The 15,072-nt window shown below is 43.1% G+C and overlaps 1 protein-coding gene and 1 long non-coding RNA gene across 3 annotated transcripts; both read left to right on the top strand.

The window, feature by feature from the left end:
* Window positions 1-1,874: 1,874 nt before the first annotated feature.
* LOC116208693 lies at window positions 1,875-4,435 on the top strand. Of its 2 annotated transcripts, XR_004157112.1 has the most exons (4): window positions 1,875-2,145; window positions 2,789-2,938; window positions 4,071-4,090; window positions 4,182-4,435. XR_004157112.1 is itself a non-coding variant. In XM_031542237.1 (3 exons), the coding sequence occupies exons 1-3, from the start codon at window positions 1,962-1,964 to the stop codon at window positions 4,334-4,336; spliced, it is 489 nt and encodes a 162-aa protein (XP_031398097.1). In that variant the 5' UTR covers window positions 1,875-1,961; the 3' UTR covers window positions 4,337-4,434. The 2 variants fall into 2 exon arrangements, 1 of the variants encoding a protein (XP_031398097.1); XM_031542237.1 differs by lacking the exon at window positions 4,071-4,090 and having other exon boundaries at window positions 4,182-4,434.
* Window positions 4,436-5,664: 1,229 nt separating this feature from the next.
* LOC116209327 lies at window positions 5,665-10,022 on the top strand. The gene is made up of 2 exons (XR_004157194.1): window positions 5,665-7,315; window positions 9,353-10,022. It is a non-coding gene; the product is annotated as an uncharacterized LOC116209327 (long non-coding RNA).
* Window positions 10,023-15,072: the final 5,050 nt, after the last annotated feature.

Below are 15,072 nucleotides of genomic sequence, written 5' to 3'. Positions count from 1 at the left end.
TCTGATAAAAAAATTCAAAATCGACAACCTACCATAATCACAAGGAGGAGAGGCAAAATTGTCATTTCTGTCATCCATCAAAGTGAAGTATTTTTGACTAATTGCCCGGGCATTCACGGCTTTGGAAATCGGGGCATTTCCTTAAGTTAATTTCAAATTTTACATCTTTTGGAAAATACTGTACGAGACGTTCTTGGGTTTCATGTGCATCAATTTCCATCTTCAAAATTCAGAATTATATTGGGGACCGAAAAATATTTTTATGCATAATATTGATCCCTGAATTTTTCTAAATGCAATGGTGGTTCCGGATTATTTTTGGAATAACCGATTGAAAAAACAAGAATTTCAGCCCTACGTGCATCAATTTCGACTTTCTTCAAAATTTGGGACGATACTCGAGATTGAAAAGTATTTTTCTTTATAATGCCAATCCTCGAATTTTTTTGAACACAACGGTGGTCTTAGAATATTTTTTGGATATCCAGTTGAAAAGATCGAATTTCGAAAATAATCGAGCAATTACGATCTACGCATCTCGAAAGCTCGATGTCGATTTATATTGAGATTTGATCCCCGTCGATGCGAATTGAAATTCTCATGAAGTTGATTATTTTTCAAATTTCTTAATTTCAAAGTTTATTCCGAAAATACCGACGTATCCCGAGAAATTAAATTTACCCACCGATGAACGCCCGTACAAGCTAACTAAAAAAAAAAAAAAAGAAGGAAAGAGGAGGTGTCAGATGGGTCGGCCAAATCCGTGCATGTTCTCTCTGTTTTCTTTCTTTTCCTTTTCTTTTTCTTTTCTCCCGCAGTTTGGATGTCCTCCCAACTGTTTCCTCTTGTCTTCCTTTTCCGCCGCTGATCAAGAGGAAGTCCCGAGCCAGCAATCAACACACCCTCCCTGCAACCTCCATCTTCAACACGCCACCATCAACCTTGGTAATAATAAGCATGAACTGGAATAAGGATTAAACTTGGATTACTAAAATCGGGACGTATGATGTAAACCGAGTAGTGCATTGAACTTGTCACTTGAAGTATCGGCCTTAAAACCGGTTGTATGAAACGGAAATGAATCCACATGAATTGAATTTCATGCTTACTTAGCCTTAAGGACTAAAATCAACTAAAAATTCTAAATCGGCTTTATTAATCACTCGGACTTAAAACCGAAAAATTAAATTTTATTGTGATCATTTTTGCCTATTCATGTGCTTTGGAGTGTTTGAATGTGTTTTTGATTAAAACCGCGCACAAACCGGATTAATCATGAAAAGTCGGGTTAAATCGGATTTAATTTCAAGACAATCGAGGACTAAGATTTTTATCGAACGGTCTATCAATGTCCGGCTCGACGGCCTAAAATCCACAAATTTAAAGCATTTGGCAAGGTTTTAATTCACTCAATAATTCCACATACGGGGTAATCGAGACGTTTCACTTGGCTAAATCACTTGGCTTTTAAATAAATTGCATGAACCAGTCAAAAATTTGTAATCACGTCGATAGCTCAAGAACTGTTGGCCATGCCCTTTTAAAATTCACAATTTCAAAACACTAAGACACATGTCTCGTAGGGTCGGCAATATTTGATACGACACGGAGTTGAACGGGTTTGGGTTGGGTATTTTTTATATCCGGGTTAAACGGGTCCAACCCGTTTAGACACGGTTAATAAACGTGTCTTAGGGGGTTGAACCCGTGTAATCCAATTATACACGATTAAACCTATTTATTTAACCATGTTTAATCGTGTTACTGTAATCGTGTAACTCATTAACCCGTTTATCCAACTGAATTTACGAAAATATCCTTAGGTTAACCCTAATTTCGAAATTTCCTTCCGAACTGTAGTAGGCTTGAGCTTCCACCCGGTTTCAACTTTCACACGCCCCCCTTCATCCTTCATCTTCACGAGTCGAAGCCCTCTGCTCAGGCCAGTTGACCAGACGAAGATGAACCCGCGAACCACGACCCTCGGGCCTTCGACCACGACCTCAACTCGACCCCGCGACCCTCGAGCTCTCGATCCTCGAGCCGTCGACCTCGAGGTCTCTGCTTCTCTCTGTGCCTCCAAAATCGAAGGAGAAAGTACAGATCTTTCTCTCTTTGCGACCTCAGATCACTTGCCGGCGGCAGGTATCATTCGTCTCCTCCGATCTTCTCTTCCCCCCTTCTCCGCCTACTTGATTTGAGTAAAAGGTGGATTTTTTTGTTTGTCTTGCTACTCTCTCGAGTTGTGTTGGAATTTCTGTGTTAGCGTTGCTCTATCGATCTTGTTGTTTTCTCAACCATTTCGATTTTAGTGCTTGCTCGGTGCTCTTACGGTTAGTTTCTTGGATTTAACCTTCTGCTCATTTGTCGTATCTAGGCTATTTGTTTATTTATGAACTTATAGAGGGAGGGCAAATCTTAAAGAGAGACAGAGAGAGCTCATGAAGAGATTGGAGTCACAGAAGAAGATATTAACAAAGACTAGCTTAGATTACAGTGGTGGGGCTTTGTTTTTTTATTTGTTCGGGTCCTTTTCTCATGGGCAAATCTCAAGAAAATATTTGCATATGAGAATCCTCTTTTTTTAATCCTATTCTCATACTCTTCATTCTCAACCTGTTCAATCTCAAGCTCACACAAGACCAATTTAAATACAATTTCATAAATATATCAGCTCTCTCTTTCTCATACTCTTCAGTCAACTAGCGATGTCAGCTTCTGAAATATGTTGATTTTTATAAATCTTTGCTCCTCGTTTGTCCTTTTGACATAACATTTCTATCTGCAGATTGGCTTAGTTTTATCGAATTTTGCTTTCTTGTCTGGCATTGGAGATTGTGGGCAGAATTTAGTAAGTTGGAAGCCATAGCGCTACTGGTCAAAGGAATCGGGAGAGGGGAGGCAATCTTACGCTGCCTTGTGCTACTACTCAAAACAGGTAACGATTCAACTATTGTCTATGCAATGACAATTTCATGTCTCAATAGCAAGTGAAGCTCTTGCTGGTCTGGTTTTGAAAAAGCCATCCCATTTTATTGCATTAGCATGTGGTGGGATGGACAAAGGTTGAGGCCGGCTATATGAGAGAAGTCTGATCATCATGCAATCGTGCTATAAAATAATTCATTAGTATACATCGGCAAGCCATTGTCAATTACATCATTGGGCAAGATAGTTATATATTATTTATATAAACCTATATGTATATATAAACTATATATCACAAAGGCATCCATTTGCGTGTTCTTTTTCCATTTGCATTAAACAGCTTTTCATTGTCTGTTTTATTTTACAACTTGTGTTTTGATAAAGTGAGTTTGTTAATGGATTTTGACTGATTGGGAGTGAAATTTTCAATCTTTTGTAAACATAAATGGAGATTTTCATGGTGTTGTTAATACCTATTTCTTAAACTATTCTTAAACATAAATGGAGTTTTTGAATAGCTAGGGTTAACTTATCACGAGATTTTCCATGCCTTCCAACTTATCAACAAAGTGCCCTGCCAAGTATTTCCCCAAGAATTGATGCCCGCCGAGTTCATGACTTACGTGCCATTTTTTGTCCCCGTAACTATAGAATAAGAAAATCTTCGTACTTTGCTTAAATTATTTGGTGAAAAAAGTCGTCTTATTTGAGTGTTTGAGTTGTGGCAGCTTTTTATCTATGTATCTATGTTTTATGAATAACAACATGGTCTATCTCGCTCTATCTCAGCTGTTCAACTCTGTGTTCGTGATTCTTTGTTTACAAATCTTAAGTTCTATTCTAACATTTTGAGGCCACTTCCCCTTTAACTCATGGACAAGTGAATGTGTTCATGATGTGTCTATTTTGCAGTTCAGTTTCATATTGTGTCAACACATGGACTTGGATGCGCTAGTTTCTTTGTTGAATATCAAGGCAATTTAAGGCGAAGACTAATATGCTTTATTAGTTTATATTTTCAATCCATTGTTGCCTGTACCTTGTTTATTTTTGTTTTAAATAATGTGAGATAAAAGGACTAGCTGAGAAGCAGATTTATTGTTCGTAAAGCGAATGCCTAAGTTTTTTTTTTTTAATTTCAGCTCGACTCTAATACTTTATGGTAAGGGTTGGATTATGCTATCAAAGTTTCTTATTTGATATAATTTGCTACAATCTGTATTTGATGGATCGTGTTTTTCTTGTTTTTACAGGAAAACATTCTGATATATGGAGACTTGTGTCTTTGATGGAGGATTACAAGTCAGAAATTGAGAATTGGGAGTTAGGTGCAGGGATTTACATTTCATTTTACTCGATAAAAAGCTCTTTCCTCGACGAGGAAAGCAGGATGGGTGAACCTGTATAATTTGGATGAGTGTTTGACAATGTTGAATTGAAATCTAAGTCTGTATATTCCTTCGGTTCTTTTTGCCCATATCTGACTTCGATGTTGATTTTCATACTCTCTCCGATGAAAGATTCGTGCCCAAATCTTGATTCTTTTTTCTTCTCATTTCTTTTTGGAAAACTTTAAGCAGGTCGTGTTAACGTGTCCAAGTAATATGGATAAACGGATAAACGGGTCGTGTTAACGTGTTCAGGGAACCAATTTGAACGGGTAAACGGATCGTGTAAACGTGTCCGGGTAAACGGGTTGATCGGATAAACGGGTCGTGTAAACGTGTCTGGGTAAACGGGTTGATCGGATAAACGTGTCGTGTTAACGCGTCCGGGTACCGTGTATAATCGTGTCGTGTATACGTGTACCTATTATGACACTGTCAGCACCCCATTTTGGTCCACCGGCTCTAGGATATGACATCAACAAGGCTCCCGACTAGGGTTCCACAACTCTAACAAAAAAATGGCGAGGGCAACATATGGAATTTTGTAGCACACACAATTGATCCCGAAGAGTAAGGCACGAATTATCGATATTCGAATCGAAGGCAGTGGACAAAGGGGAAATCACGTCTCTGTATCATTTTCTTCTGTGAGAACGACTATCTTCGTGGATCCTAGAACCAAGTTCGATATTTTTAGATCAAGGTTTGGTGAGTCGGAGACATTTCAATGCAAAAATCACGTCGAGAGCCCATTCGAGTAAAAAGATAAAATTCGTGGGAGCTGGGGGGCCCAAATAGTGAATACAGCAGCTCGAGCATGGGATTCAACGCATTATATCATGCTCAATCCTGAACCTAAAAGGGTGAATTCCATATGCGCAACCTAGGAAATATAGTTAGGTTCAATTTGACGGGTCATTCATTCCAAGATTCAATACGGAGAGAGACTTATGAATTTTTGAGGTCACCATGCCCGAAACTGTTAAACTGGGACAGACTCTGCCAGTCAAGGGAGAAAATCCATAAAAAATTCAATTCTTCGTATTTTCAAGCATGGCCAACGTTATTGGATTCCTGATTCACTTAAGATTCAGAAAATAAAAAAAAATAGGAGATGTTTTCGGCTAGATTAGTACAGAATCGAATATATTCTCACAGATCAGAACCAAATCTCCTGGTTCGGGCCAGCTGTCAAAGAAAAATTATTTCGGGAACTTCCCGAGGTCAAACGATCTTCAAATTTTACGAGGATGTTCCCAACTCATGTGGAGATCAAGGAAAAATATCAGATAGACCGAAAGGTTCATGGGAATTTCAGGAAAATTCGGAATATTCAGATCAGCTCATGGACTGTTGGTGACAGCTAGCACAGCACCCTGACTTCTCTCTTCCAGCTGCCTCCTTTCCTAAAAACGCTGACTCCCTCGAAAAAAAACCCTAGCCGCCACGACACTCCCTCAGCTCCCCATTCTCCTCGGAATTCTCGATCTCACTCGAAAACTTCCCCTCAGCTCATGTCCGACTCATCCCTCAGCTCACCCGGGCTCGGTTTCCCTCAGATCCGGAGGCCCCAGCTCATTCCCGTCCTCACCCTCAGCTCTGACAACGCAGACTCCTTCACTCTAAGATCGCACTCTTTCCCCAGCATGCACACACGCACATCCAGCTCGGGCTTCCATGGCAGCAGCCCCTCTCGAGCTCTCATCAGTCTGGCCTAGTTGATAAGCTATCAAGACAGCCTCTTGTGTCGTCCGTTCAGCAGCTCGACACCGTTCAATAGAGGGGGTCAGGTGATCCTCTTTCGTCTTGAAAACCACTAGTTACTGGTGACTGAGCTTTAGTGTGGGTATTTAAATGGTTCGGACGCATTTCACTCAACTCTTGTAGCTTGAGATCGAGATTGAGACACCAACTGAGACGCATGTTGTTCCTTAAATAGATTCGAGCGTGTTTGTCTTGGCTTTGATGATAGAATGACGTGTTCTTGCTGACGACTGAATTGTTTGGTGTATCCCTTCAATTTGGAATAGTTAATCTTGATCTTAATAATCGTCAGTCATGATTGGTATAGGACTGAGTTATTCAGTTTGATTTCGAGGACTTGACGACTTATTTGAGTACAAGCATGTCCTGTGGCAGATTCTAAGATTTTCTAGAGGTCCAGCACTTTTTATTCTCTCATGTCAAGCTCGATTCAATGTTCTTGCGCATGCTGGTCATAAATGAATAACAGCCTTAGAGACTCATGTCAATCATAATTAAGTCGTACAATGAGTCATTCTCACGCCTAGGCCTCTTAGAATAATTTTCCTTTATGTGTCACGTTATGTCGAGTGTTTTAAGGCAACTATAAGAGTGATTTATAATCTGGACAACATTGAGTTATGGCCTTAGAGATTTGCTTCGATCATATTTTTTTTATGAAATGAACTGTCCTTATATTTAGATGCCCTAAGGTCGTCTTCACTTAGCTTTTTATGTTGTCTTGGGTTCCGTTAAAGTCGATTTTGAGAAGATTTTGAAATCAAATCTGAACTGATGTGTGGATTTTGAAACCTATCTCGATCGTGAATATGGAGAAAGAAACATCTCTTGGTGCTCGGATCGTCTTCATTTACTCTTGCTTGCATCTCGTGTCAATTACGAAATGAGAATGATAAATACATAATAAGGCATGAGAGGTCTTAATCGAATCATGAATGACAAGGGCGACATGAGTCTTCATCTTGTGCTTGATTGCCTCAGTGTTGGTTCCAGTACTTTAAAATCCTCTATTCCTATCTTGTCCCTTCTTCTTGTTTCCTTTTTCGTTTTCTTGCATGTCTCATGGGAGGACAAGGTTAGCGAGACAGGAAGATAATAGGCCGATGCAGGTGGGGCTTGAAGACGATGTGGAGACTTACCTAGGCTTAGGTTGAGTCCCGACTTGAAGGCCGCCCCGGTCCGTGGTAGTCAAGGATCTTCCAAACTAGCTCATCCTGAGAATCTCTTGGGATCAGGTATAAATCTCCATCTTAGTAACATGCGATAGGTCTTTCGATGTTCGACGAGTGAATTCGATAAGCTTTTCATGATTGTGTGCCCGTGATTTGTGTGTCTGGATGTTTCCTTGATAATTTAATTAAAATCTCATACGAATTTGGATTAATCATATAAACTCAGTTTAAAAATTGAATTTAAATTCAGGATAGTCGGGAATTAGAGCTTTTGTCGGACGGTCAACCAATGACTGCCTCGATGGCTCAAAACTCGCAAACTAAAGCGTTCGGCATATTTTAAATGAACTCAATAATTCCACGTACGGGGAAAGGGACGTGTAATTGGGCTAAATAAATCACTCGGCTTTAAGCAAAATGCATAAATTGATAAATTATCGGTAACTGCGCCGATAATTTAAGAACAAGTTCTTCTGTCATAAAATGCAGAATTTGACTAACTGTGCATTCGGCATAATCAAACATGGGTAAATAGGCAAAATGGGATAGATTTTGGGTTTTTAGGCGAAAACATTTTTGTCATAATCTGTAAAAGCCACATCGTCACGGTACAAAATAATTTAAAAATAACTCACGCATTTGAGACTTGATTACAGACATCGTGTTTGTCAGATCCACTAAAATAACGTCGAATACTACATGCCCTCTCTATCACTCTTTTTGTTTATTTTAAGGTAGGATTTGTATGCCAAGATACCCCGGTTAATAATCAGTTAATTCACGTAAATTCGGCTTTAACAAAAACTCATTGTTTGTTTATTTGAGCTTGCTTGTTACATTTTTGCACTTATTTGTTATGCGGGTCGAGTCCAATCCTTTAGGACACGATTCACACAGGGTCCAACGCCCCTAACCGTCGAGCACGGGGTCCAATGCCCCCATACACTGAGTGCGCATTTAATTTAATTTTCAGTCTTTTCCAAAATCATACGGTGAGCATGAGTGGAATAATGGCCGAACGCGAACCGACCGGGATTCAATCATTGTAATTTGTCTTTTATTTATTTGAGAGAACAATGTAATGGTTTATATTGTATATTTATTCATGTAATAATCCCGGTCGGAGAGTGGACGGTTCGAGTGTTTCTTCGAATTTACGGTGTCAAAACGGGCGAGTCAAGTGCAACCCTAAATCATGCGGTAAATAAATAAAATGGCTAGCCTAGCAAGCTAGAGTACCGAAAGGGCGTATGGGATATAGGCACACACGTAATAGAACCCTCGAATTCGGAATTTCCGGTTCCGTACAGACCATTGCCTTAACATACTAGGTTTATCCCATACCCCTATACCCGAGCGACTCACCAGCCCTCGACCTTCGGGTCGTAAATAAGTAGTGGCGACTCCTTCTCACATGTGTCCGTCGCGCATCCCCGCGAAAGTGGACACTCCCAAGCCGCGTTGCATTTAGGCGCGCGCATGCGTACCCCGACGAGACGAAATTCGAGTGCGTACAGCTTGGCGACTCTACTGGGGATGTTGTTGCTTAGAGGGTTTGGGCTCGTTCACGCTTGCTTTGTTTGCTTGTTTATTTACCGCTTTCTGTAATTTTCCGCTTATCTACTTTACGCATTTTTATTTCTCGCACACGCATTGCATATCATACTAGCTTCAGGTACCTATGGGTCGCGTCCCACGATTGATATTAGGAAACACAGGTTAGATAGGGGTTCCGAGTAAAGGTACGTCGCACGGTTGGACCGTCGATTAGGCCTCCAAAGATCCCCGCTCGATTTCAAGGAATTGACACCCTTGAGTCGGGGGTCCCCATCCCTAGATAGCACGGTCCTTGTACTAAAACCATACATTCTGCAGGAGCTACATGCAAACCTCCAACCCGACTTCAGTAACTGTCCTTTGGGTCGGCCTGCGTGCCATTTGAGTCTTTTCCTATTTCGAGAGAGATGTGCATGTGCCTTGTATCTTGTATATTAAGCCGTTCACATTTACTTTTTCGCAAACATGCATCACGTGTTTTTAAAATTAGGGTGTCATCCATATTGACGATTTCTAAGTCGGTTTCCTGTCATCTTGGTAAAGGATGCCGCGATCGACCTCTTGTCTGTGCATCGACCATGTCTTGCCACCGCTAAACGACATCAACTGCATCTGGACTAGTCTTGCACACAGTCAACCATGACCACATCACCTCCTTCATCGGAGACATCCCTTTACTAGTTACTCGTTGAATATACTAGAACCTCCTTGAAGAAGTTTCATTCTGGGATCTCGTCAACAAGGTCTTCAACATCCATGGCATCAGAATCCACACCAATCATTGAGGGATATTAAACCCTCATCTAGCCGCACTCAAGGATCTCACCGAATCTTCATAGAGCGAGGCCGGCACACCTATCAGAGCATCTTTCTCTTCAGATGTAGCTGCCTTGGTCTGCTTACCAGCATCAGAATCGAGACAATTCATCTTTGCTGGATATAGCCAAGAAGGATGAGGAACTCATCGACCAGCGTCAACTCCGAGGAAACTCGCAGGCGCCTACATCGAGCTTTCGAGACGTGATCAAGAGTTGGCCCAAGTGAACACTGCCTTGGAGAGGTCTCGGTCCAGAACCGATGCTTTCCAAAGTGGCGTAGGCTCACGCCCCGAGCGCAGTAGAAAATCGACTTAGGACTTCAATTTCAAAACTTGCATTGTACTTTGAACCGTCCTAGTCAATGTGAATGACCGCATTAGTATTTTCAAAACTCATGCATCGCATGTATTCTGTTTATTTATTATTTTGCAGCTACCACGCATTCCCACATGACAGGTGAGTCATGCCAAATTTCGCTGGTAGACAACCTACAGTCTTCACCATTCCTCTACGCCTCCACGTGTTCCAACACGTTTCTTGGCCTGTCTTGTGCACCTCCCTCAATGCAACAAAGCTCGTCACTAGGGGTCGTGCGAGCACATCACTCCCTGCTCGTGCCGAATCTTCAGCATACGTCCCTCGATGCGCTCGCACGACAACTACCAGGCCAGTTCACTTCCCTACACTCTTGCATTGAAATACTGAACAGTTTATGCCCTTTCATTGTTTTCTTTTCTCATTGCAGGAAATTCTCAGTTTAATAATGTAAACTCGGCCTAAAATCAAAATTTTAATTTCAAGACCGTTGGAAATTAGAGTTTATCGGGCGGTCCACTAATGGCCATTCCGACAGCTCGAAACTCGTAGATTAAAGCATTCGGTAAATTTTCAATTAACCTAAAAAATTTCACACACGGGGTAATTGAGAAGTTAAATTTGACCAAATTAAATCATTTGACCTCTTTTAAGTGAATTATACGAATCGGCTAATAATCTATAATCGCGTTGACAGTTCAAAAACTGTAGTCATGCTCTTTTAAAATTCACAATTTCAAAAGCACCGAGATACGTGTCACGTAATCTTGACTTTCCATACACACACACATTTTCCGGTTCAAGGGCATGATTACCGGTTCTTGTTCTGTCATTACCCTAGGGTAGGCTTGTGCTTAGAATGGGTCAAAACACGGGAAAATAAATTAATCACAAACTTGGCTTAATTAAACATGGGCAAATAGTTGAGCAAAGGGCTAGGTTTCGGGTTTTAGACAAAAACACTCTTAATCTGTAAAAGCCACATTGTCACAATATAGAAAATTCTAAAAACAACACACATATCCGAGACTCGATTACAAACATTGTGTTTGTCGGGTCCACAAAAAAATAAATGCCGAATGCTACATCCCTTCTCCATCATCCTGTTTGTTTGTTTTAGGATAGGATTTGCATGCCAAGATACCTCGGTTAATAATTGGTTAATTCACGTAAATTCGACAATAACAAAACCACATTGTCTGTTCATTTGTGCCCGCTTGTTACATTATCGCACTTGTTTGTTATGGGGATCGAGCTCGATCCTTTAGGATACAATTCACATGGGTCCAACGCCCCAATCGTAGATTACGGGATCCAGTCCCCTAACACTGAGCGCGCATCTTAATTTCAATTCTAGTCTTTTCAAACCACACGGTGAGCACGAGTGGAATAATGACCGAATGCGAACCGACCAGGATTCAATTGTTGTAATTTGTACTTTATTTATTTGAGAGGACAATGTAAGGATTTATGTTGTACGTTTATTCATGTAAGAATCCCGGTCGGAGAGCGGACGGTCGGAGTGTTTCTTCTAATTTACGGTGTCAAAACGCGTAAAATGAGCGGAACTTAATTAAGCGATAATTAAATAAAAATGGCAAGCCTAGACAAGCCAGAGTACCGATAGGGCATGCGAGATATAGGCTCGCATTTAACAGAACCCCCGAATTTGGAACCTCGGGTTTCGTAGACCATATGCCTTAGCAATTAGGTGTACCCCGTACCCCTAGACCCGAGTAACTTGCCAGCCCTCGACCTTCGGGTCGTAAAATGGCAAGTGGCGACTCCTTCTCACGTGCGTCCGTCGTGCGTCCCCGGGAAAGTGGACACTCCCAAGCCGCGTTGCATTAGGCGCGCGCGCGCGTGCCCCGACGAGATGAAAATTCGGGTGCGCACAGCTTGGCGACTCCACTGGGGATGCTTAGAGGGTTCGGGCTCATTCCCGCTTGCTTGTTTGCTTGTTTATTTATCGCTTTCCGCACTTTTTCGCTTATATACTTTATGCACTTTTATTTCCCTCACACGCATTGCATATCATACTAGCTTCTAGGTACCTATGGGTCGCGTCCCACGACCGGTAATAGGAGCATAGGTTAGATAGGGGTTCGAAGTAGGGGTACGGCGCGCAGTTCGACTGCCGCTTAGGCTTTGAAAAGAATCCCGCTCGGTTTCAAGGAATTGACACCCTTGAGTTGGGAGCCCCCATCCTTACATAGCACGGTCCCTGTAGCACTAAAATTATGCATTCTGCAGGAGCTTCATGCCATCCTCCAACCCGGCTTCGACGAACAGTCCATCGAGTTGGCTTGTGTGCCACTTGAGTCTTTTCTGTTTCAAGAGCGATGTACCTTGTAATTTGTACTAAGCCATGGGCACTTACTTTTTTCGCACACATGCATCATCTGTTTTACAAAATTAGGGTGTCATTCATATGGATGAGTGCTAAGTGGATCTTCCTTTCGTCTTGGTAAGAGACGCTTCACTCGGCCTCTTGCTCGCACCTCGATAAAGCCCACTAATCTACGAGGACCTCGCCGACTCGCCACAAGATGCATGCCACACATCTCCTAAGACACCCTTTCCTTCGAGCACAGCCACTATGATCGACCTCACCAACACTAGGACCGATCATTGAGAGATTGCTGAGAAATGAGGAAATCGTTGACCAACCACAACTTCAGAAGGAGCCCGCACGAGCGAACGCTGTCCTGGAGAGGTCTAGGAAGAGGGCTTGTAAAGATCCACACACGCGCTCTATGATAGATGTCTCCGCAAGGCCCTCGCTTAGAACCGGTGTTTTCCAATGCTGCGCTCGCTCAAACTTCAAGTGTGGTGAAAGATCGGCTTAGGGCTTTATTTTACAAAATTTACATTGTACTTTGAACTTTTTGGGTCAATGTGAATGACGGCATTAGTTTTGGAAAACTCACGCATCGCATGCATCCTACTCATTTACTGTTTTGCATAACAACTAACATCTCACCATACAAAGTGAGTGAAGACCTCCTTCGCAGGTAGACTAACCGCGACCTTCACCCTCCTTCCACGGCAAGGCGAGCCGTGGCCCAAGGACCAATGCACCTTCCTTGGCAAAGCTAGCTTCTCTCTAACCCCATGCAACCAAGCGTCATCGCGTGATCGTACACGTCTCTTCGCGCAACTGAGCACATCCACCAGCACAACCGAGTGCGTCCTTCCGCGTCGTGCGAGCATGCCTCCACCTTATCCAGGCACACACCCCCGGCACGCTCGCACGACGCCTACCAGGCTAGTTCGACCCCCTATGCCCTTGCGTGAAATTGCGAACATAGTTTGCTCCTTCATCTTTCCCCTTTTCCCATTGCAGGAAATAACCGACAAGAAGGCAACCTGAATCCCAAACGACCACAATCGAGACAAGAAACACTTCTCTGCTACCTCCTTAGACTCCAAACACTGAAGACTAACCTTCCCTCCATGAAAGATCACAGGCGACAGCTCCAACGAATATAGCATGTCTCAGCCCACCCACCACCGGGCTTCCAGCACGATCACGCTGCCGATCGAAGAATGGGCCCAACCCACCCTCTGCTTTGGCCATCGATTTGCTACCGGGGCAACACACACTCTCATTCAAATGCTCTTTTACATTTATTCGCATTTCCAAACAAGCTCTCGGCATGAATAAATTATTCAAGGGGCACTTAAACAGTCTCAAAGACGCCCTATTGGTTCTGTCGGACCTGTCCGACTCGCATGTCCCAATAGCACTCGGCTCCTCGAGCTCTCCCTAGGACAGCCGCACAGACTAACCTGCAATCGGGGAAAGTACGACTATGCGGTTCCCAGTCACAGTCTAACCACTCCAGCGTGGCGATGACCGGACTCCCGAAATTGAGTGTCCCCCACGCACGGCACCCCATGGGTCGCGCGCTGGATGAGGGAACTTCCCATGGGTCCACATTACATTTCTTACCACATATTTTACCGTATAATCACCTAATACATCATCTTCTTTGTCATCCTTCACAGGGGCACACCGGCTACAGGCGAAAAGCGATACGCGGGTTCACACCTCCACGAGAACTCTTATCGAGTCTCTCTCCCTATACTTCAACAGGAAAGAGGCTTGATGTGGAAGTACCCCCTTTTAACGAAGCCAAAGACAAAAACGACTGAGTGAGCCACATGTTGTCAACCCAACCATCTCAATCGATAGCAAGCATGGCCCCGAAGCAAAGCACGTACGTCGACTTCAAGAGCACCTATCCTCCTAGGGGCACCCTCCACGGGAGCGACAAGACACGGTCAGGAACGACGTCCGACGCTGACACGAAGACCGGGGCATCCGCATTCAACTTTCATGCCGAGGCAACCTCGGTCACCTGCACCCCAGGACAAATCTTGTTTTTCTTTTTAGACGATAGGGGAAATCATTTGTAAAGTTTGCAAGGACGAGCAGCGCGAAGTTCGGCTTCCGAATATCCTTAAGCCAAATCTCCATGAAGGGCCGACCTCATGAAATAGGGCAAGACACACCAAAGCGACCATGCAATGCAAAGTCGAGGAGTTTCCAACAAATACACAGGAGACAAAACAAACCCCAGCTGCAAAAAAAAAAAACAGAGCGAAAAGAAGCGGGAAAAACCCGCCAATGAAGAGAGAGAGAAAAGACACGGGAAACACTCGCCAATGAACAAAACAAAGCACCGCCGAGATATAAAACTCCGGCACCGCCAATTCAAAGAAGAAATCAACAAACCCAGACAAAAAGGGGAGCAGCAGACGTAACTCCTCGACGGAGACAGAACACAACGCACTCGGAGGTTGAATCCTTCGAACCCTTTGCCCTTGCAAACTCGAGAGACAAAATAATCAAGCCCGCTAGGTCGAAAACCCCTCAGGGCGACCTAGGCAAAAGTTAGGGCAAGAGAGAGGCACGACTGAAAATCCCGAGGCGGGCAGTCGTGGCAAAAGGAGAGTTAATCCCATTTAGGTTGAGAGGTACGGCCCCGAGGTGGATAACCGTAGCAAAAGGAGAGTAAAATGAGAGATAAACAAAACAGTCACCCTAGGCTCTTGCACACTGCGCGGACCAAGGGAAATGGTCAGGTTATCTACTCCAACACGATTCCCGATCGTCTCTCCTAC

This window comes from Punica granatum, chromosome 5 (genome assembly GCF_007655135.1).
Source record: "Punica granatum isolate Tunisia-2019 chromosome 5, ASM765513v2, whole genome shotgun sequence".
In the NCBI taxonomy this organism is placed as follows: Eukaryota; Viridiplantae; Streptophyta; class Magnoliopsida; order Myrtales; family Lythraceae; genus Punica; species Punica granatum.
Note: the sequence above shows the minus strand (reverse complement) of the source record. Positions and strands in the feature narration are given on the sequence as shown.

Excerpts from the sequence above, each read along its gene's own strand:
- LOC116208693 (XM_031542237.1), top strand. The coding sequence starts at position 1,962 with ATGAACCCGCGAACCACGACCCTCGGGCCTTCGACCACGACCTCAACT. Across the intron at positions 2,146-2,788 it reads AGATCACTTGCCGGCGGCAG|ATTGGCTTAGTTTTATCGAA; the intron begins GTATCATTCGTC and ends TTCTATCTGCAG. Across the intron at positions 2,939-4,181 it reads TGTGCTACTACTCAAAACAG|GAAAACATTCTGATATATGG; the intron begins GTAACGATTCAA and ends TTGTTTTTACAG.